This window comes from Neomonachus schauinslandi, chromosome 8 (genome assembly GCF_002201575.2).
Source record: "Neomonachus schauinslandi chromosome 8, ASM220157v2, whole genome shotgun sequence".
Taxonomy (NCBI): domain Eukaryota; kingdom Metazoa; phylum Chordata; class Mammalia; order Carnivora; family Phocidae; genus Neomonachus; species Neomonachus schauinslandi.
The window spans coordinates 59455353-59478358 of NC_058410.1; the positions used below are offsets into that span (position 1 = coordinate 59455353).

At 36.2% G+C, this 23006-nt stretch overlaps 1 protein-coding gene across 1 annotated transcript in view; it reads left to right on the top strand.

Moving 5' to 3' along the window:
* Positions 1-23006, top strand: part of ASCC3 (activating signal cointegrator 1 complex subunit 3) — a 358425-nt gene that overhangs the window by 247142 nt on the left and 88277 nt on the right. The window contains exons 31-34 of the mRNA XM_021693642.2: positions 1822-1959; positions 2038-2158; positions 3323-3455; positions 7176-7301. Of these exons, the coding sequence (XP_021549317.1) occupies positions 1822-1959; positions 2038-2158; positions 3323-3455; positions 7176-7301 (518 nt within the window). The remainder of the gene's footprint in view (positions 1-1821; positions 1960-2037; positions 2159-3322; positions 3456-7175; positions 7302-23006) is intronic.

Consider the following 23006-nt stretch of genomic DNA (forward strand, 5'->3'; position numbering starts at 1 on the left):
TTACTTATCCTTTGCTAATTTTAAAGGTAAGGTGGATTTATGTTAATACATTTCCATATCCTTGCTTAACAATTTATAAAATGAGTATTCAGGAATATCAGGTTACCATACTGTGTGAAACAGAATGAACTGTTTACATATTGCATTCAGTTTGGGGGAAGTTGATAAATAACATGATGTGTATATGATTAAAAGATTACTTTGTTTCTATGCAATGCTTTTTATACATTAAGAACTATTATAAAGCCAAATTTCATCTTCCTATTTTTTGAATTATTAGTGTAAAAACAACTTATTTCCACATAAAAAAATTTGGAAAATTTTTCTTTCCATTGAAAATAAGATGGGTAAGAATGAAAGCAATTGGAGTGCTTCATATATGAATATATTGTCTTATGCATTTTTACTAAACTGCAGCAGCCGGGTAAACTTTTGTGAGATTTTTGTGAGCTGCTCGTTGGTTTCTTCACAACCAGGAGAATGAATGTATTACAAGTATATTTGTGTATATTAGAGGTGCTTAATAGTAGAAGGAAAAACAAAGAAATGAAGTCTGAAGACAGTGTCGGTTATTTATACTATCTCAGTCTTCAGGCATATAAAAATTATACATGTACCCATTTCCAAGTTTATCCTCCACTGTTGTTCACTGTTGGAATATGGTAGGGAAGCTATAGATACAACAAAAATATGTCATTCATTTAACTGCTCATATATTCTCAAACCACTTGATTTCTACATTACTCCCCGCCATGGAGTTGTCCAAAAAGAAGATCCCCATACTGCATCTTGTATCATCATCTGCTTTAAGGACCAGTAGGAGTCTATCATTAAACAGAAAGAGATTGGGCTTTCTATTTAGTTCTTTACAGGGAGTAAGTTTTATAAGAAAATAAGACTTGTTTCTGTTGCCATAAAATCTGTGTTGCATTAAGTATTTTCCATGTAGAATGGAAAGTGATAGAATATTCAGAGATAATATAAAAGTTTCAGAAACTGTTTGGACATATGAAAACTTAGTGAGCTAAACTGAGGCTGGAATGAAATAACTTTACTACATATATAGCTTAATAATAGCTCTAATTGATAAAAAGCCATTATAAACCAGTAAGAAAAAAAAAAAAAGCTATCATATCCACTTAAAAAATGAAAAGATAATTTACCAAAAAAAAGTTAGTAGATATGAAAAGTACTGTATGGTGACTAACATAAGAAAAGAAAAGAAGAGAAGAGAAAAAAAAGTATTTAACTGCACTGTTGATCAAAGAAATGAAAAGTAAACAAAAATATACCAGTTTGATTTTTTAAATAAAGAAGCTGAGGCTCAGAGAGGTTATATGACTTGCCCTGGGTCATTAAGTTCAGTTAAGAAAGCCTAAATTTGAATGATTCCTGACTGTTCAGTGGGATTATGACTGATTTTTTTGCATTAATTTTTTTGTCCATATTTTCTAAATTTTTAGCAATGAGCCAAAAAGATGGAAGGTTTTTCTATTACAGAAGATGAACAAGATACTGAAACATTTTAGGCAACATTATATCCTTTCTAATAGTTGTTACTCATTTAAGGAGATATTGCATTTATCCACAGATTTTTTTTTTCCTTCATGCATGAGAATAAAATGGATAACATTAAACTTTAATTCATTTAGGATATACATTCTCACTAACTAGTTTCAATTAATTTAACTTTAATCATAACTGTAGATGAGGCCTGTATTTTTGTTTTATGTAGTATATGAATCAAAGAACAAAACGAGTCAATTATAATCTTAGAATGAAAATTTCACCTACATCCTGTCATTGTGCTTCTATTTGCAGATGGAGAACATCATTGGAACACTAAGGGATTCCAACCTGAAGCTCACACTTGCTTTTGGAATAGGAATGCATCATGCTGGACTACATGAGAGGGACCGAAAAACAGTAGAGGAGCTGTTCGTAAACTGTAAAGTTCAGGTATTTTATTTTTCATAAACAGATATTTAAATGTAACTTTAAAAGTTATATTTTAGTTAAATATATTTTATTTTCTAGGTTCTGATTGCTACAAGTACATTAGCCTGGGGTGTAAACTTTCCAGCTCATTTAGTAATTATTAAGGGAACAGAATATTATGATGGAAAAACAAGACGTTATGTGGATTTTCCCATTACAGGTAATTTTTTAAAAATTTACAGATACAATAAGCTTCTATTTTAGCCTTGATCTGAATTTGCATGAATGGAATTGTAGAGAGTTGATCACATTTAACATATGTGATGAGCAAATTGTAAATTTTTGTTTCCAATGCAAATACTGTTCAAAGTATTGAGCCGTTTTATTTACTTTTATGAACCTAATTTGTTAATAAATATTGAAAGCATAACTAATGGTTTCAAATTCACAAATAGATATAAAGTACTGACTAATAGCTATTAGTGACTTAATAAATTATAGTTAAACATTATACCATTTAATTTTAAATCTGTTTCACTAGAAATACTTCCATGGCACTTCTAGAAACAAAGGGTTTGTTGCTTCAATGTGTCCATGAACATTCCTTTAACATATTTTAAAACTTGATAAAAGCATTGAGTTCTGAAGAGGGAAATATACTGTGTGTATTTCCACTCAATGATTACATGTAAAAACTATATTTCTAAATCCTTTTTTACCTCAGAGATTCCTGCAGTATAAAAGAAAGAACATTTATACCATAAGTGGGAAGAGGGTGAGGCCTAAATGGACTCATGGGGTCGATTCCTGGGGAAAAATAATCAAATTAATCTGCTGAAGAGATTTACCCATATATGCCTTACTTTTTCTTATTTAATTAAAATAGTAATAACTCTTTTCTTAAGATTTTGTTTATTTATTTGAGAGCGAGCACACACAAGCAGGGAGAAGGGCGGGGGAAAGGGAGAGAATCTCAAGCAGACTCTATGCTGAGGGTGGAACCCAATGTGGGTCTCAATCCTACCACCCTCAGATCATGACCTGAACCAAAACGAAGAGTCAGATGCTTAACCAACTGAGCCACCCAGGGGCCCCTAGTAATAACTCTTAAACAGCATTTTTAAGCATTTAACTAAAGGAAACATCATTCTTACTTTTACAAACAGTAAGAGAGACCCTTTTCGGGGATTCAATTTCCTGTCAAAATGAATTGGTTATTTAATTATTAGGGAACTCAACAGTAGGCATCAGAGATAATATGCACACTCTTAAAATATTCTGTATTCTTTGTTATTTTGTTGTGTTGTCAAACATGCTGTAATCACTAAATATACCTTGTGCTATCTGCCACATTGTGGAATACCTCTTGTTCTCTTTTTTATAGATGTACTCCAGATGATGGGGCGTGCTGGGAGGCCTCAATTTGATGACCAAGGCAAAGCTGTAATTCTGGTTCATGACATAAAGAAGGATTTTTACAAAAAATTTCTTTATGAACCTTTCCCGGTAGAGTCAAGGTAAATTTTGCTATAAATTAATTTAAATGGATTCATGGCATAGCAAGTTAATATTTATCTCATGATATTTTATTAGATAAAAATCAGTAAAAGCTCTAATTCAAAAGAATTATTTGAAATGAAACTGAATTATCACTGTAAGACAGAATTCAATTATAATTTCATTTTTTAAAAACCTTTTAAAAGAAGCAGTGCCATGCAGTGTTGAATCACATGAACTCTGGAGCCAGATAACCTGGGTTCATATCTGAGCTCCACTACTTACTTCCTTGATCTTCAGCAAGTTACTTGATTCCTCAGTGCCTTAGTGTACCTATCTTTAAAGTGGAGATAATAGCAACACTAGCTATCTCATAGGTTACTTGTAATGATCAAATGTATAGTGCTTCTACCAGTGTCTATCCCATAGTAAGCATTTAATTAAGTGTTAGTTTGATGTGCGTTTTTGTACTATAGTTAATAAAGAAATATCCAAAATAAAGGGACTTGTAATGAATAATTTAGGCTACTGCCTTATTTCAGAATTATCACATACTTCTCCGTGGCCCAGTAAACTACCCCTTTGACAAAGGCTTCCCTCATTTTCTTAGTGGAAAATAGCCTTTCTCCCTCAGATTTATATATTTTTTATTAATAACTTTTGTTACTTGCTATCTTTTGTTGTCTTTTTTTATTATGTTATGTTAATCACCATACATTACATCATTAGTTTTTGATGTAGTGTTCCATGTTTCATTGTTTGCATATAACACCCAGTGCTCCATGCAGTACGTGCCCTCTTTAATACCCATCACCAGGCTCACCCATCCCCCCAACCCCCTCCCCTCTAGAACTCTCAGTTTGTTTCTCAGAGTCCATAGTCTCTCATGGTTTGTCTCCCCCTCCGATTTCCCCCCCTTCGTTTTTCCCTTCCTGCTATCTTCTTCTTTTTTTTTTCAACATATAATGTATTATTTGTTGTCTTTTTTAATACACTGTATTCTAACTGCAAAAGACAACACATGTTTCTAACTGATAGTGTAAATAGTTACTGGAGTTTTTATTATAAGTGCTCATGTTCCATTTTTTTAATTTAGAAAGTATAAAAACATGGATTCACTTAACACTGTGCTGAGAGAAAATTTATGATCCCATATATAATATATATGTATTATATATAAATATATATAATAAGATATATATATATGTTTTAAAAGAAAACATGAATAATCTAAATATCCATCTCAAAAATTTGGGAAAAAAATTAACAAATTGAACTCAGAAGAGAAGAAAGATAAGAGCAAGAATCAAAGATCTGAAACCAAATATACATTAGAAAAACATCAAAAAGTCAAAAGTTGGTTTTTGAAAAGAATGAAATCGATAAACCTTTAAGTCTGATCAAAAATACAGAAAGAAAGAATGAACAAAATAATATTAGCAATGAAAAGATCACAGGCATTAAAAAGATATGAAAAACATTATGCTAGTAATTTTAAAATTTAGATCAAATGGTAAAATTCATCAAAAAACTTATCAAACTGAGGGTTGCTGGAGTGGTGGGGGGTAGGAGGGATGGGGTGGCTGGGTGATAGACATTGGGGAGAGTATGTGCTATGGTGAGTGCTGTGATTTGTGTAAGACTGATGAGTCACAGACCTGTACCTCTAAAACAAATAATACATTGTATGTTTAAAAAAAAAAAAAAAGAAGATAGTGGGAAGGAAAATGAAGGGAGCGGAAATCAGAGGGGGAGACGAACCATGAGAGACTATGGACTCTGAGAAACAAAGTGAGGGTTTTAGAGGGGAGGGTGTGGGGGGATGGGTCAGCCCAGTGGTGGCTATTAAGGAGGGCACGTATTTCATGGAGCACGGGGTGTTATACGCAGTGAATCATGGAACACTACATCAAAAACTAATGATGTAATGTATGGTGACTAACATAATAAAATAAAATTAATTAAAAAATAAATAAAATGAAAAAAACTTATCAAACTGACATAAAAGAAATAGAAAATCTAAATGATCTCTTATTTATCAAAGCAATTGAATCTAAAACTTAAAATCTTGCCATAAAGAAATCTTCGGACTCAGATGCTTTACTAGTGAATTCTTCATAACATTAAGGGTGAAGTAACATCAGTCTTAAATGAACTTTTCTTAATAGTAGAGAAGATAAGACTATTTGCCAACTTATTTATAAGATCAGAGTAACCATGATACCAAAACCTGATAAGAAATTTACCAAAAAGGAACATTAACAAACCTGTAACTTTCATGAATATAAATATAGAAATCCTAAACAAAACATTAGTAAATCAAATTATGTATAATTTATTTTATAAATGTGAAGTTGATTTATTATTTGAAAATAAATTATTATAAATTACTATAATTTACTACATTAGCAGGAAAAGATGAGAAAATCATATGATTATTTCATAGATTTAAAAAAAAGTATTTGAAAAAATTCCACACCAATTTATAATAAAAATCTTAGCAAACAGGAATATAAGGAAATGTCCTTAATCTGATAAAGAGTAAATCTACTGCAAACATCATAAGTAATAATGAAATAGTGAAAAGTTTTCCCTTTGAGATAGGGAATGATACAGGAATATTGCTCTCCCCACTTCCAGTAAGCACTGTACTAGAAGCCCAAGCCACTGCAATAAGGTAAGGAACAGAAGTAAGTCAGAATATTCTTTTGAACAACGGTAGTGACTAAGCAGCACAAAAGGAGGGCTTCTGGGGAACTAGAAATACTTGATCTTAGTGTTGGTTACACAGATGTGTTCACACTGTGAAAATTACTTGAGTTGTACATGTATGATTTATGTAATTTTCTATATGTGTATTTCAGTAGTCAACTAAAAATTTTAATTTTGTACCTTACTATGACTATTATTAATACTTACCTATCATAGAGTATTCCATAGTGTACATATTAACTTCTCTATTAATGGGCCTTTCGAGAGTTTCCTATTTTTTTTCTTACGGATAATGTTGCAGTGAAGTAATTTGCTTCCCTACCCTCATCTATAAATGTTTCTCTGGCAGGTGATAGTGAAAAGTGAAATTGCTGCATCATAGAGATCATTCAAATAGATATTGCCAAGTTGCCCTCCCAATTGAGTATACAAATTTATACTCTGCTACTGATGAATTGAGAGTAATATAGAAACTTGTGTTGTTATTTTTTTAATCATATAATTTATTACCATTTTCTCATGTTCTTAAACATCTTTGCAAAACCTATTTTTAATACCAGCGTATTGTCCCACATATCATAATTTATTTAGGTTTTCTTTTGTTGGACACTGCTTCCCCTTTTTTTTTGCATTTTACATAAGAAACTAAAATGAACATTATGTTATACTAGTCTTTCAACACATCTGATCATCTTTGAATACTCTGCAACACCTAGCACAATTATGTTGCATATCACTAGGAACTTAATACTCACTGAATAAATGAAAGGAATATATATCTTTACTCTCTCATAACTGTCATCCCTTTCCTGCCAACTCTCCTTCATCAGCCTCAATACTATTCCAGTACCCCATAAGTATACTCTTCCCTACTCTCTAAGTCTTCTGTTGCCCACTCTTACCTTTCTCCTTTTGGCTGTCATCTTCTCCTGAATGTTACTAGCCCCATTCCGTCAGCCTGCTATATGAGATAAAGTGTGTTTCATTTAATGTTCATGTATGTTTCCCATGTCTTGTTCACTATATAGCTTATTGGGAGTGCTCTCTGACCATTTAAATGCAGAGATTGCTGGTGGTACAATTACATCTAAGCAAGATGCAATGGATTATATTACCTGGACCTACTTTTTCCGACGTCTTATCATGAACCCCAGGTAAGTGCAGGGCAGCTATTATCATTCTGTTTCACACTGAACGAAATTATGTTTGAAAGTAATAATCCCTGAATTTCAGTACATAACAAAAAAGTCAGAACTTTGGGCATTCTAGGTATATGAATTTTCCCAGAGAATCACATGATTATCTCTGATATCACAATATATTATGATATATTTGAAAATGAATAATGGTATGCATTTATTCCTTAGCTTATTTTCATTAACTTAGGATATCCTTGAGGCGTTTGCTCTGTAGTAAGAGAGACAGGACACCTGAATTCATTAAGAAATGTGCTAAACTAGATGGTAGTTACTGCCTTAAGTGCAGCTGGAATTCAGAGAAGAGTGAGGCTTGTGCAGTTATAGAGGGAAGACTTTGTCAGGCATCTGTAATGGTTAATAAGAACCCTGCAGGAGGAAATAAAATTAGGGGAGTTGTGGTGGAGTGTCTTTTATTTTCAGGCAGTATAGGTAGATCTTCTTCATTGAGCACCTATTTTTCAAACGTTATGTAGATTTTGAGGGTAAAAAATTAGTGTACCTTATCCCCTATCTTCAGTGGCTGATCTTTTAATGTGGGAAAAAGACTTATAAATGATTACAATGTAAATCATAAGTGCTCTAATAGAACTGTATTAAGCCTATGAGAGTAAAATCTTCAGAGAGGTGATACTTCAATTTTGAATTGAAGTAGAAAATTGAAGTAGAAAAGGTAAGAGGCACAAAAATACTATATGGACGGGGGAGGGGAAAGATGGCAGAGGAGTAGGGGACCCTATTTCAACTGGTCCCCGGAATTGAGCTGGATAACTACCAGACCACTCTGAGCACCCACGAAACCAGCCTGAGATGTAAAAGATCTGGATCTCAACAAACAGAAGATCGCAGGCAGTTGGTTTTGAGGTACGAAGCGGAGAGCCGTGATCCTGCAGGCAGATACCAGAGGATAAACGGCAGCGGGAGGGTGCCTGGACATGGGGATCCTACACCACCGTTGAGTGACAGCCTCATGCACTGCGGACGGGCACAGACTTGCAGACCGGTAGCATCGGGAAAGGACTTTAGGGCAGCCCCGGGGGTGGAAAATCAGACTGGCGGGGTCACGTGCACGCGAACCGCAGCCGCCCGGACAGAAACCCAGAGCAATGGTCACGCGCACGCGAACTGCAGGGTCTAGCATGCGAACTGGGAGCTGCTGGCGGTTTTAGAAGCACAAAGGGCAGAGACGTGCCCCGACCTGGAGGCAGGACTGGGAGCGCTGTGGAGGGGCGCACAACCCAGGACGCTGCAGTATATAGCAGCACAGACAGAAACAGAGACGGTGTGGCCTGGAGAGCGCACTGAAGAACAGACTGAGGTCTCTCTGCTCTGAGGCGCAGAGGGTTGGAAACTGTCTTTTCTGCTCTGACTCCCGGAGGAGAGGCGGAAAGCTCCCAGGGAAAGGCGCCAGAGAACAAAAGCCCCAAAGACTGATTCCCACTGAGCCCATCCCCCGCCACAGGGGCACAGGGCAACTCCGCCCAAACAGGGTTGCCTGAGTAACAGCGCGGCAGGCCCCTCCCCCAGAAGACAGGCTGGGAAAACAAGAGGCCAGCAACCCTAAGGTCCCAAGAAAACAGGTGCATCTTGCTTGGGTTCTGGTCAATAATTTCGACTCTGTACATTCCCTCAAACACCCATCAACAGAATGACTAGGAGGAGGAGCCCCCAAAACAGAAAAGACTCAGAGATTATGACTTATGCTGTAGATTTACAAATGGATGCAGACATAACCAAGATGTCAGAGATGGAATTCAGGCTAGCAATTGTGAAGACAATGGCTAGAATGGAGAGATCAATTAATGGCAACATAGAGTCTCTAAGGGCAGAAATAAAAGGAGAATTGGCAGAACTTAAAAATGCTATCAATGAGATCCAATCCAATCTCGATAATCTAACAGCTAGGGTAACTGAGACAGAAGAGAGAATAAGCGATCTGGAAGACAGTATAATAGATAAAAAGGGAAAAGAGGAGGCCAGGGAAAAACAACTCAGAATCCATGAAAATAGAATCAGAGAAATAAGTTGACACCATGAGGCATTCCAATGTCAGAATCATTGGAATCCCGGAGGGAGTGGAGAGAGAGAGAGAGGGCTAGAAGATGTATTTGAGCAAATCGTAGCTGAGAACTTCCCTAATCTGGGGAATGAAACAAACATTCGAGTCCTAGAGGCAGAGAGGACCGCTCCTAAGATCAAGGAAAACAGGCCAACACCCCGGCATGTAATAGTAAAACTTGCAAATCTTAGAACCAAGGAAACCATCTTAAGGGCAGTTAGGGGGAAGAGATTCCTTATGTACAGAGGGAGGAACATCAGAATAACGTCAGACCTGTCCACAGAGACCTGGCAAGCCAGAAAGGCCTGGCAAGACATATTCAGGGTACTAAATGAGAAAAACATGCAGCCAAGAATACTTTATCCGGCAAGGCTTTCATTTAGAATGGATGGGGAGATGCAGAGCTTCCACGACCGGCAGAAGTTAAAAGAATATGTGACCACTAAGCCGGCCCTGCAAGAAATATTAAGGGGGGTTCTATAAAAGGAGAAAGACCCCAAGAGTGATCTACAACAGAAATTTACAGGGACAATCTATAAAAACAACGTCTTCACAGGCAACATGATGACAATTAATTCATATCTTTCAATAATCACTCTCAACGTGAATGGCCTAAACGCTCCCATAAAACGGCACAGGGTTGCAGATTGGATAAAAAGACAGGACCCATCCATATGCTGTCTACAAGAGACTCATTTTGAACCTAAAGATACATCCAGACTGAAAGTGAAGGGATGGAGATCCATCTTCCATGCCAGCGGACCTCAAAAGAAAGCTGGGGTAGCAATTCTTATATCAGACAAATTAGATTTTAAACTAAAGTCTGTAATAAGAGACACAGAAGGACACTCTATCATTCTTAAAGGGTCTATCCAACAAGAAGATCTAACAATTGTAAATATCTATGCCCCCAACATGGGAGCAGCCATCTACATAAGCCAACTGTTAACCAAAATAAAGAGTCATATTGATAACAATACGTTAATAGTAGGAGACCTCAATACTCCACTCTCAGCAATGGACAGATCATCTAAGCAGAAAATCAACAAGGAAACAAGAGCTTTGAATGATACATTGGACCAGATGGACTTCATAGATATTTACAGAACATTCCACCCTAAAACAACAGAATACTCATTCTTCTCGAGCGCACATGGAACTTTCTCCAGAATAGACCATATACTGGGTCACAAATCAGGTCTCAACCGATACCAAAAGATTGAGATTATTCCCTGCATATTCTCAGACCACAATGCTCTAAAACTGGAACTCAATCATAAGAAAAAATTTGGCAGAAATTCAAACACTTGGAAGCTAAAGACCACTCTGCTCAAGAATGTTTGGGTCAACCAAGAAATCAAAGAAGAACTTAAACAATTCATGGAAATCAATGAGAACAAAAACACATCGGTCCAAAACCTATGGGATACTGCAAAGGCGGTCCTAAGGGGGAAATACATAGCCATCCAAGCCTCACTCAAAAAAATAGAAAAATCCCGAATTCACCAACTAACTCTACACCTTAAAGAACTAGAGAAAAAGCAACAAACGACGCCTAAGCCATGCATTAGAAGAGAAATAATTAAAATTAGAGCAGAAATCAATGAATTAGAAACCAGAAACACAGTAGATCAGATCAACAAAACTAGAAGTTGGTTCTTTGAAAGAATTAATAAGATTGATAAACCACTGGCCAGACTTATCCAAAAGAAGAGAGAAAGGACCCAAATTAATAAAATTATGAGTGAAAGGGGAGAGATCCCGACTAACACCAAGGAAATCGAAACAATTATTAGAAATTATTATCGACAACTACATGCCAATAAACTGAGCAATCTGGATGAAATGGAGGCCTTCCTGGAAACCTATAAGCTGCCAAGACTGAAACAGGAAGAAATGGACAACCTGAATAGGCCAATAACCAGTAACAAGATTAAAGCAGTAATCAAAAACTTCCCAAAAAACAAGAGTCCAGGGCCTGATGGATTCCCTGGGGAATTCTACCAAACATTCAAAGAAGAAATAATACCTGTTCTACTGAAGCTGTTTCAAAAAATAGAAACAGAAGGAAAACTTCCAAACTCATTCTGTGAGGCCAGCATTACCTTAATCCCCAAACCAGGCAAAGACCCCATCAAAAAGGAGAATTTCAGACCGATATCCCTGATGAATACGGATTCCAAAATCCTCAACAAAATCCTAGCTAATAGGATCCAACAATACATTAAAAGGATCATCCACCACGACCAAGTGGGATTTATCCCCAGGATGCAAGGGTGGTTCAACATTCGCAAATCAATCACTGTGATAGAACACATTAATAAGAGGAGGGAGAAGAACCATATGGTCCTCTCAATTGATGCAGAAAAAGCATTTGACAAAATACAACATCCTTTCCTGATTAAAACTCTCCAGAGTATAGGGATAGAGGGAACATTCCTCAAGCTCATAAAATCCATCTATGAAAAACCCACAGTGAATATCATCCTCAATGGGGAATAGCTGAGAGCCTTTCCCTTAAGATCAGGAACACGTCAAGGGTGCCCACTCTCACCACTGTTGTTCAACATAGTAGTAGAAGTCCTAGCAACAGCAATCAGACAACAGAAAGAAATAAAAGGTATTCAAATTGGCAAAGAAGAAGTCACATTCTCTCTTTTCGCAGACGACATGATACTTTATGTGGAGAACCCAAAAGACTCCACCCCCAAATTACTAGGACTCATCCAGCAATTCAGTAATGTGGCAGGATACAAAATCAATGCACAGAAATCAGTTGCTTTCTTATACACTAACAATGCAACTGTAGAAAGAGAAATTAAAGAAACGATTCCATTTACAATAGCACCAAAAACCGTAAGATACCTCGGAATAAACCTAACCAAAGAGGTAAAGGATCTATACTCTAGGAACTACAGAACACTCATGAAAGAAATTGAAGAAGACACAAAAAGATGGAAAAATATTCCATGCTCAGGGATTGGAAGAATAAACATTGTTAAAATGTCTATGCTACCCAGAGCAATCTATACCTTCAATGCCATCCCAATCAAAATTCCAATGACATTTTTCAAAGTGCTGGAACAAACAATCCTAAAATTTGTATGGAATCAGAAAAGACCCCGAATTGCCAAGGAGATGTTGAAAAAGAAAAACAAAGCTGGGGGCATCCCGTTGCCTGATTTCAAGCTCTATTACAAAGCTGTGATCACCAAGACAGCATGGTACTGGCACAAAAACAGACATACAGACCAATGGAACAGAATAGAGGACCCAGATATGGACCCTCAACTCTGTGGTCAAATAATCTTTGACAAAGCAGGAAAAAACATGCAATGGAAAAAAGACAGTCTCTTCAATAAATGGTGCTGGGAAAATTGGACAGCCACATGCAGAAGAATGAAACTCGACCATTCTCTAACACCACTCACAAAGATAAACTCAAAGTGGATGAAAGACCTCAATGTGAGACAGGAATCCATCCAAATCCTAGAGGAGAACATAGGCAGTAACCTCTTTGACATCGGCCACAGCAACTTCTTTCAAGATACATCTCCAAAAGCTAGTGAAACAAAAGCAAAAATGAACTTTTGGGACTTCATCAAGATAAAAAGCTTCTGCACAGCAAAGGAAACAGTCAACAAAACAAAGAGGCAACCCACAGAATGGGAGAAGATATTTGCAAATGACACTACAGATAAAGGGCTGGTATCCAAAATCTGTAAAGAACTTCTCAAACTCAATACCCAAAAAACAAATAATCAAGTCAAAAAATGGGTAGAAGAGATGAACAGACACTTCTCTGAAGAAGACATACAAATGGCTAACAGACACATGAAATAATGTTCATCATCATTGGCCATCAGGGAAATCCAAATCAAAACCACACTGAGATACCACCTTACACCAGTTAGAATGGCCAAAATGGACAGGGAAAGAAAGAACAAATGTTGGAGAGGTTGTGGAGAAAGGGGAACCCTCTTACACTGTTGGTGGGAATGCAAGTTGGTACAGCCACTTTGGAAAACAGTGTGGAGGTTCCTCAAAAATTTAAAAATAGAGTTACCCTATGACCCAGCAATTGCACTCCTGGGTATTTACCCCAAAGACACAGATGTAGTGAAAAGAAGGGGCACATGCACCCCAATGTTCATAGCAGCAATGTCTGCAATAGCCAAACTGTGGAAAGAGCCGAGATGCCCTTCAACAGATGAATGGATAAAGAAGATGTGGTCCATATATACAATAGAATATTACTCAGCCATCAGAAAAGATGAATACCCAACTTCTACATCAACATGGATGGGACTGGAGGAATTTATGCTAAGTGAAATAAGTCAAGCAGAGAAAGTCAATTATCATATGGTTTCACTTATTTGTGGAACATAAGGAATAACATGGAGGACATTAGGAGAAGGAAGGGGAAAATGGGAGGGGGGAATTGGAGGGAGAGATGAACCATGTGAGACTATGGACCTGAGAAACAAACAGGGTTTTAGAGGGGAGGGGGAGGGGGGATTGGTTAGCCCGGTGATGGGGATTAAGGAGGGCACGTACTGCATGGAGCACTGGGTGTTATATGAAAACAATGGATCGTGGATCACTCCATCAAAAACTAATGATGTATTGTATGGTGACTAACATAATAAAATTAAAAACTACAAAAAAAAAAAAAATACTATATGGACATAGGCCCTTGTGGCTTGAAAGGCCATTTGTAGAGTGCCAAGAAGTTTGATGTAGCCAGAGCTTAAGAGTATGGAGATCAAAAGATTGTCCTGACCAGAAAGTGGGCCACTCTCCAGAGAGTAATGCCCTGTATGTCATGCTAAGTAGTTTACATCTGATCCTATTGGCAGTGGTGAGTTTTTAAACATGGTTTAACATCCCCAAATTAGATTTGGTTTGTTTCAGTCCTGATGACACTATGACACTATGGTAGGGAATGAGCTGGAATGGGAGACATTTAAAGCAGGAAGACCAGTTAGGAAGCTGTTTAATAAGAAAGGTGAATAGGACCTTAACAGTTGCAGAAGGAATAGAAGGAGGGCCAGAGATGGGGGACATTCCTGATAGATTAGGAAATATCAAGGCATTGTAAGGTCTTGAACAGAGAGATCATGATGAAAATGTCATTACCAAATCTTACCTGTTGGTACCTTAAGAAATTTGTTTCATGTTTCACCCAACATTTCCACTCACATAGATCTCAATTTGAAAATATGGTGACAGTTTTCTGTTTCCTCAGTTCTTAGGGCTTCTGGATTAGATACAAGATATCATTTGGGAACATGACTACGGGATTAGTGAGGTAGCCACCCAGCACTGCAACTTTACCATAGCAAATAGATTGCAGGATTAGAATTGTGGAAGGTATACTGGGATAGACTTTACATGTACTCTGGTCCAACCTTCTTGTTTGATACTGAAAAAAGGGAGGTTGGAAACTTAAAGTGACTTGCTGTGGATCCCAGACTGCTTTGACATAAAACCAGGACTTAACACCATAGGTTTTCTGACTCAACTCTTTTTTTAGAGGAACGAGTGGCGTGGTGTGTAACTGTAGATGTATTTCTTTTTCTTATGTCATAAAAGATAGAGGCGATTAATAGTGTGGAAGAGATTTGAACATGGAATCAGAACACTAATTCCTGTTTTAGCACTACCCTTTACTCTTTGATCCTGAGTCACTTCACCTCTCAGCTTCCCTTTCTTCATCTGGAAAATGAGTAATAGCCTCCCTCCCTCACAGGATCATGTTGAGAATCAAATACATGCATTAAAGTATTTCTAAGTTTTGTATTAATTATGAAGAACATAATTAATGTTGATTAGTGAGCTGTTAGTCCTGTACTGCCTTTCTGTACTGCTTTACTGGTCCATACCATCCTAAGGAATCTAGTTTAGAGACTAAGAACCTAATCATTTGTCAGTTCCTCTGATTAGCAAACAAGGAAATAATTCTCTGAGTTCTTTAAACTGGTTCAAACTGAATTCAAATTTAAATTGAGTTCTTTAGCAAATTAGAGTTCTTTACTAAATCTGCAGATACACTGAACTTTGTGTGTGCATCTACTTTTCTTAAACTTAAAAAAAAAAAAAAAACAAATTTTAACTTTCAATTAGAAACAATTTGTGACTTTAAAACAATTACAAAAATAGTACAGACACTGTATAGCCTGCACCCAGCTTCCCCAAATGTTAACACCTTACATGACGGTAGCACAATTATCCAAACCAGGAAATTAACATTTATGTCATACTATTAACTAATCCACAGACTTTACTCAGGTTTTGTCAGTTGTCCCACTCATGTCCTTTTCTGTCCAGGATCCAGTTTGGTATCCTGCATTGCATTTAGTTCTGTCTCCTTAATTCACTCTAATGTGTGGCATTTTTTCAGTATTTGTCTACTATAACCTTGACATGTTAGGAGAATACTAGCCAGTTATTTTGTAGCATGTCTTTCGGTTTGGGCCCTACCAAGAGGGAACTGGAACAGACATCACTCCCTGTTGTTCTGGTTGCTAACTACCTTCTATTTAATATTAATGTGGTGAGAAAAATCCACATGCAACTATAATAAACAGTATTAATAAGGACAGAACAAGAAGTGTGGGGGAGGTTAGCCCAGTGAACAAAGATGAAATCTTGAGGGGATGTACTTGGTTTATAACTTAAAGAAATTATATTGCGCCTCTGAGCCTGGGGACTTCTTGGGTATTGACAGTTTAGGGTATCTCCTGCTCATGTGATTGTAGTGCGTTTAAATAGTGAGTATTCTGCAGTTCACATTGCCTCACCTATTTTTACCTGAGGGCCATCTTTGCTAAGGGGAAATTCTAGCTCTGGGAGTCAAAGGATGCATTAGCTTAGGGCACTTAGTTATTGTGGCAGCTGCTTTTCTTGCTGCCCCAAATAAAAGCTAGGTTTCCTCTACTACCACCACCAACACCACCAAGGAGACATTAACCCGTACCACCACTAGGTAAGAGTTTCTCTCACTTTCATGCTTTTGCTGTCACTCTTCTGCCTGCCTGCAGTGCTGTCTCCAGCCCTTATAACCATCCAAGTTCTAACAGTCTTAAAAGTCCAGTCATATATTGATAAATGCACTTAAATTAATTTTCAGGAGGTGATGGTCTATATACTCTTGACTATCCTTATCAAAGTTGCTAGTTCTTTTTTAGAGTAGTCACCTGAACATATTTTGAGATACCTAGCTAGGTTGAGACTAAGATTGGTCTTATCCTGAAGTAGAAACCTGTGCCCAAACTGTTGCCATTTGAATTAATCAGTCCAGAATAGGTACAGTATTAAATTTTTTTGAAGGGCTATGATGACATTTTTCACAGAAAGAGAACAAGCAATCCTAAAACATGTTTGGAACCACAAAAGACCTCAAATAGCCACAGCAAACCTGAGAAAGAAGAACAAAGCTGGAGGCATCACACTTCCTGATTTCAAACTATATTACAAAGGCATAGTAATCAAAACAGTATGGTATTGGCATAAAAACAGACACATAGATCAATGAAACAGAGAGCCCAATAATAAGCCCATACATATATGGTCAATTAATTTACTCAAAGGATCCAAGAGTATATAATGGAGAAAGTATAGTCTCTTTAATAAATGGTATTGGGAAAGCTGGATATTCACATGCAAAAGAATGAAACTGGACCCATATATTTCACCATGCACAAAAGTCAACTCAAAATGTATTAAAGACTTGAAGGTAAGACCTGAAACGGTAAAACTGCTAGAAGACATAGAAGGTAATGTCCTTGACATTGGTCTTAGTGATGAGTTTTTGGATTTTACACCATAAGCGAAGGCAAAAATAAACAAGTACGACCACATCAAACTAAAATGCTTCTGCTCAGTAAAGGAAACTAGCAAAATGAAAAGGCAACCTACCAACTAGGAGAAAATATGTGCAAATCACATATCTGATTATATATTTATATATATATATATAAATATATAAAGAATTCATACAACTGAATAGAAAAATAACAATCTGATTTAAAAATGGGCTAAGGATCTGAATAGACATTTTTCTAAAGAGGACATACAGATGGCCAGTAGGTACATGAAAAGGTGCTCGACATCACTAATCACCAGGGAAATGCAAATCAAAATCATAAGATATCAACTCACACCCTAGAATGGCTAGTATCAGAAAGACAAAAAATAAGTGTTTGTGAGGATGTGGAGAAAAGGGAACCCTTGTGTACTGTTGGTGAGAATGAAAATTGGTGCAGCCACTGTGGCAAACAGTATGGAGTTTCCTCAAAAAATGAAAAATGGAACTACCACATGATCCATCAATTCCACTGCTGGGTATTTATCCAAAGAATATGAAATCACTGTCTCAAAAAGATATCTGCACTCCCATGTTCATTGCAGTATTATTTACAATAGCAAACACCTAGAAACAACCTGTGTCCATCAGTGGATGAACAGATAAAGACATGATACACACATGCATGCACACACACTCACACTGAAATATTATTCACCAAAAAAAAAAAAAAAAAGGAAATCCTGCCATTTGCAATAATATGGATGGACCTGGAGGGCATTATGCTAAGTAAGTCAAGCAGAGAAAGATAAATACTGTATGTTGTCACTTGTATGTGGACTCTCCCAACAACAGTAAAAACAAAAAACAAAACAAAAAAACCTCATAGATACGAAGAACAGATCATGGGTAGGGTGGGCAAAATGGGTGAAGGAGATCAAAAAGTACAAACTTCTAGTTATAAGATAAATAATCCTGAGAATCTAATGTACAGAATGATTATAGTTAATACTGTGTATATATATTTGAAAGTTGATGAGAGAGTAGATCTTAAAAGTTCTCATCACAAGAAAAAAGTTTCTAACTATGTAAGGTGATTGTTGTGAACTAGACAAATTGTGGTAATCATTTAACAATACAAACATATATCAAATAATTATATTGTATAACTAAAACTAATACATTGTTACATGTCAGTTATGTCTCAATTAGAAAAAAAAAAGCTATGCTCAGCAACTGGATAATAGCAACATAAATAATGATTTCTAGTCTCAAAAATCATAGAATTGCCTTAAAATGGTGAGGTAGAAGCATTTAAAAAATTAAATCTATTTTCCTTAATTCAGTAAACATTTATTGAGTGCCTACTATGTGTCAGGTACTATTCTAGGCATTTTGAAGATGTAAATTAAAAACTTTCTGCTTTCATGGCACTCTTACTCTTTTAGCAGAGACAATGTGTTTAAAAGTTATGCTGATACAAATCCGAACTCCAGTGAGATAGCACCTCACACCCGTCAGAATGGCTAAAATTAACAACACAGGTTACAACAGATTTTGGTGAGGATGTGGAGAAAGGGGAACCCTCTTGCACTGTTGGTGGGAATGCAAACTGGTGCAGCCACTCTGGAAAACAGTATGGAGGTTCCTCAAGAAGGTTAAAAATAGAACTAACCCACAATCCAGCAATTGCATTGCAATGTTACAACATATTTACCCAAAGGATACAAAACTACTGATTTGAAGGGATACATGCACCCCGATGTTTATAGCAGCATTATCAACAGTAGCCAAACTATGGAAAGAACCCAAATGTCCATCAACTGCTGAATGGATAAAGAAGAAATGGTGTATACACACACACACACACACACACACACACTGGAAAATTACCCAGCCATCAAAAAGAATGAAATTTTGTCATTTGCAATGACATGAATGGAACTAGAGTATACTATGCTAAACAAAATAAGTCAGAGAAAAACAAATACTATATGATTTCACTCATGTGGAATTTAAGAAATAAAACAGATGAACATAGGGGAAAAAAGAAAAAAAGAGGGGCAAACCATAAAACAGACTTTTAACCAAAGAGAACAAACTGAGGGTTACTGAAAGAGAGATGGGCGGGGGGGGGAGGGGGGGATGGCTTAAATGCGTGAAGGGTATTAGGAGGGCACTTGTAATGAGCACTAGGTATCATATATAAATGATGACTCACTAAAATCTGTACCTGAAACTAATATTACACTGTATGTTAACCAACTGGAATTTAAATAAAAACTTGAAAAAGAAAAAAAAAGTTAGGTTAGAAAGTTATAAATGCTTTGAAAAAAAGAACATGGTACTGAAGACCAGGAGGCCAAGTGGGTGGAGTGGGAGAATTATAGTATTAAATAGGGAGACAGAGTGGGCCTAATTAAAGGTGCTAAAGAGGGAAATGGGGAGATATTGATCAAAAGATACAAATTTCCAGTTATAAGATAAATGCTGTAATTTACAGCATGATGACTATAGTTAATAATACTGTATTGTTGTTGTTTTTGTTTTTTAAAGAAGGTGCTGACTTTTGAATAAAGACTTAAAAGGGATGAGAAGTTTGACCACATGAATATCTAGGGAAAACATTTCAGACCAAGAGAACAGGAGAGGTTCGAAGGCATGCATGTCTGGTGTATTCAAGGCATGGAAAGGAGAAGTTGTAGCTGATACAGAGTGAATGAGGGGTAGACAGTAGCAGGAAATGAGTTTAGGGATGTGGGGGATTGGTGGTTGTACCAGTCATGTGAGACCTGAGCTGAGACACCATGGGAATGACTTTGACTTTCATTATCAGTGATATAAGAACCATTGTGGGGTTTTGAGTAGAGAAGTGACAGGATCTATTTGTTATATAAGTGTGGTCAATTATAATCTTAAATGTTAAAAATAATTTAAACTAAACTGTTGAAAGACAGAAATTCTCAGATTCAATTATTTTATATCCACCTAACATGATTTGTAAGAAACATCAAATCAAAGTGATATAGAAAAGTTGAAAGTTAAGGATTGAAAGAAGATATGAGGGACAGTAGCAAAAAGAAAGCGACAGTTGCAGAATTAAAATCAGAGAAAATGAAAATCAAGGTAAAGAAAAACTAAAAAGAACGAAGAAGAATGGCCCATATAGATAGCAAGCACAATCACTAAATATAGTATACAAATTTTTAGGTAACTAAAAACATAGCATCAAAATACAGAAAGCAAAAACTGATAGAAATTCAAGATGTTAACTAAATTACAATCATGTTGAGAGACTTGAACACATCTCTTTTGAAAATCAGCATGCCAAGGAGATATAAAAAGTACTTTGTAAAATAGAGGGTTTGATTAACAGTATCTTTGAATATGTGTATGTATCTTTATATTTCTCCTCCCCCAAAAGAATAAGCCTTCTTGTAGACACGCATCAAAATTTATTTATAAAAATATACCATGTACTAGACCACAAAGAACAACTCAGTGTATTTCAAAACATAGAGATCATAAGACTACATTCCCAGTGTATAATGCTGCAATAATACCAGAAATAAACAAGAAAAAGGATGGCAAAGGCAATCTACCTGCTTGGGATTTAACTATTTTTATTCTAGTGGAAGGTGAAAATTTATTTTAAAGGTAAAGACTAGAGCTATAAAAAAATAAAAGTAATATATAACAAAGTCAGTGAATTTCTCAGTCACAGCACAATTCCAAGGAGTATTCATATCTTTAGAGCATCTACAAGATAGCATGAATGCTTGAAAACAAAATAAGCATTCATCTCTAGGAACTAGATGAACTTAGCAAAACCACACATATAAGAAAGGAATTTATAAAAGTAACAATTGAAATTAATAACTGAGAAACAAAAATGTACACTAACATTATTTATTATCTATTATACTTGAGTTGTTTTAAGAGCCTAACTCATTTAGTATTATTATGATCCCCATTTTCTAGATGAAGGGACTGAAGCACAGGGAGATTGAGCAACTTGCCCATAATCACACAGCTCCTGAGTGACAGAGGGAGCACTGGAATTTGGCCACTCTGGCTCCAGGGGCCACAGTCTCCATCCCTAGGCTCATTATCGGGTCCAGAACCCAAATATCCACACTCCCTCTCCACTTCTCCTTCCAGTGCTATGCTGGAAAATGTGTTCTTTATGGAAACCATACCATACAAATTTTGAATGTGTAACACTTTTGGTCATTTGATGCAAAAAAAAAAAAAAAAAGTCAGTTTTAATATCTATACCTTTACATCTGGATAAAAATGAGAACATGTGCCTAAATCAATTTTTATGATTTATGTATTTTATTTATAAAATACTTCTGCTCTAGTGAAGCTCTACAATCAGAAAGAATTCTGACTGGCCCTTGATTGTATCTTCTTCTTCTTATTGTCTGTGTTAAAATCACCTGTTCCATAATCTGGAAGCAAAGAAAGGCACAAGAGTTCAGGAAATTGGCAAATTTTTCCTACTTATTTTTAGATCTATTAGAAGTTTCAAGGAAGCTAAAATCTTATATCATGTGTAGTTTTAATTTATCCTTAATACTCCCTATTACTCAGTTTCATAAATTGAGATTTGACTTTTGGTTGGGTGGGAGAGGCATATATACATGTATGTGTGTGTTACAAGGAGAAATTGAGGTTTATTTAAAATAGAAAAGACAGAGACCACTTTCAAAATACAGTCATACATAGATAGTAAATATGACCTAATTCTCCAGCTCCCTTCATTTAGTCATACTACTGGAAGGTACCCCAGCACACCACCACCAAAAGTAGAACTTATGTTGACAAAGATTCTGCCACTGTTCCTGGATTGTTCTCTATGTGTCTGTTTATATTCTCGTGTGTGTGTGTGTGATATGTATATACATGCAAATATATGCACATGCATACAAAGATACATATTTATATGCATAAATATATATGTAGACACATTACATTAGTGTGTTCAAATGTATATAAACACATGTACTGGGTGCATCATGAAATATAATATATTCCAATTGAGTTCTGGATTCAATTTGTATGTTCAATTTTACTCTCTTGTTTTCTCCTGAGAAAGCTTTTAAGCATTTCTGGGACAAAAAATGTTGTGGTAGTTTCAGCTGTCCCTGCAGCCACTTTCATTATTTGTGTCATTATTCCTGCTGCATAATGTGAACATAAAAAAACATGGTTCTGTAACAAATGACTTCCCAGGACTGACAGTTATAGCTGCAGCATTTCAAGACTGATGAAAAATTTCCCAGCAAGATCTCTGGCCAGGTTTACAATAACGAAACAGGAAATGGCTGCCACTATTCACATTAAATCCAGACTGTTTGGTGTAACTTTATGTATGTTTTCGATTACAATAAAATCTCTTTCATTCCCAACCAGCAAAATTTCATCCTTATTAACGGTTGCCAAAAGATAACTTGAGGTTTCATGTGTGGTATTCCTGTTTGTCCTTTGATAAGATCTTTTAAAGATAATTTTTTTAAAAGTTTTACCTTTTGGATTGTTTAAATTTAATGAACTTTGTAAATTTTTATGAGAGAGAGAGGTTTGTTATGACTTTTTCCCAATGGACTGCTAATAGAAGTTAGCTTGCCTAGCCCATGTGCTAGATGCTGTCAGTATCAAACTGCCTTTGACTTTCACACCTCCCAGGGGACTAGTAATTGTTGTGTTCAAACAGCCTGTAATTGTGATCCCGCTGGCTTTCTCAGTACGCTTCTGGCTATTAGAATCATTAAACAACTCAGCACCTGTTAAC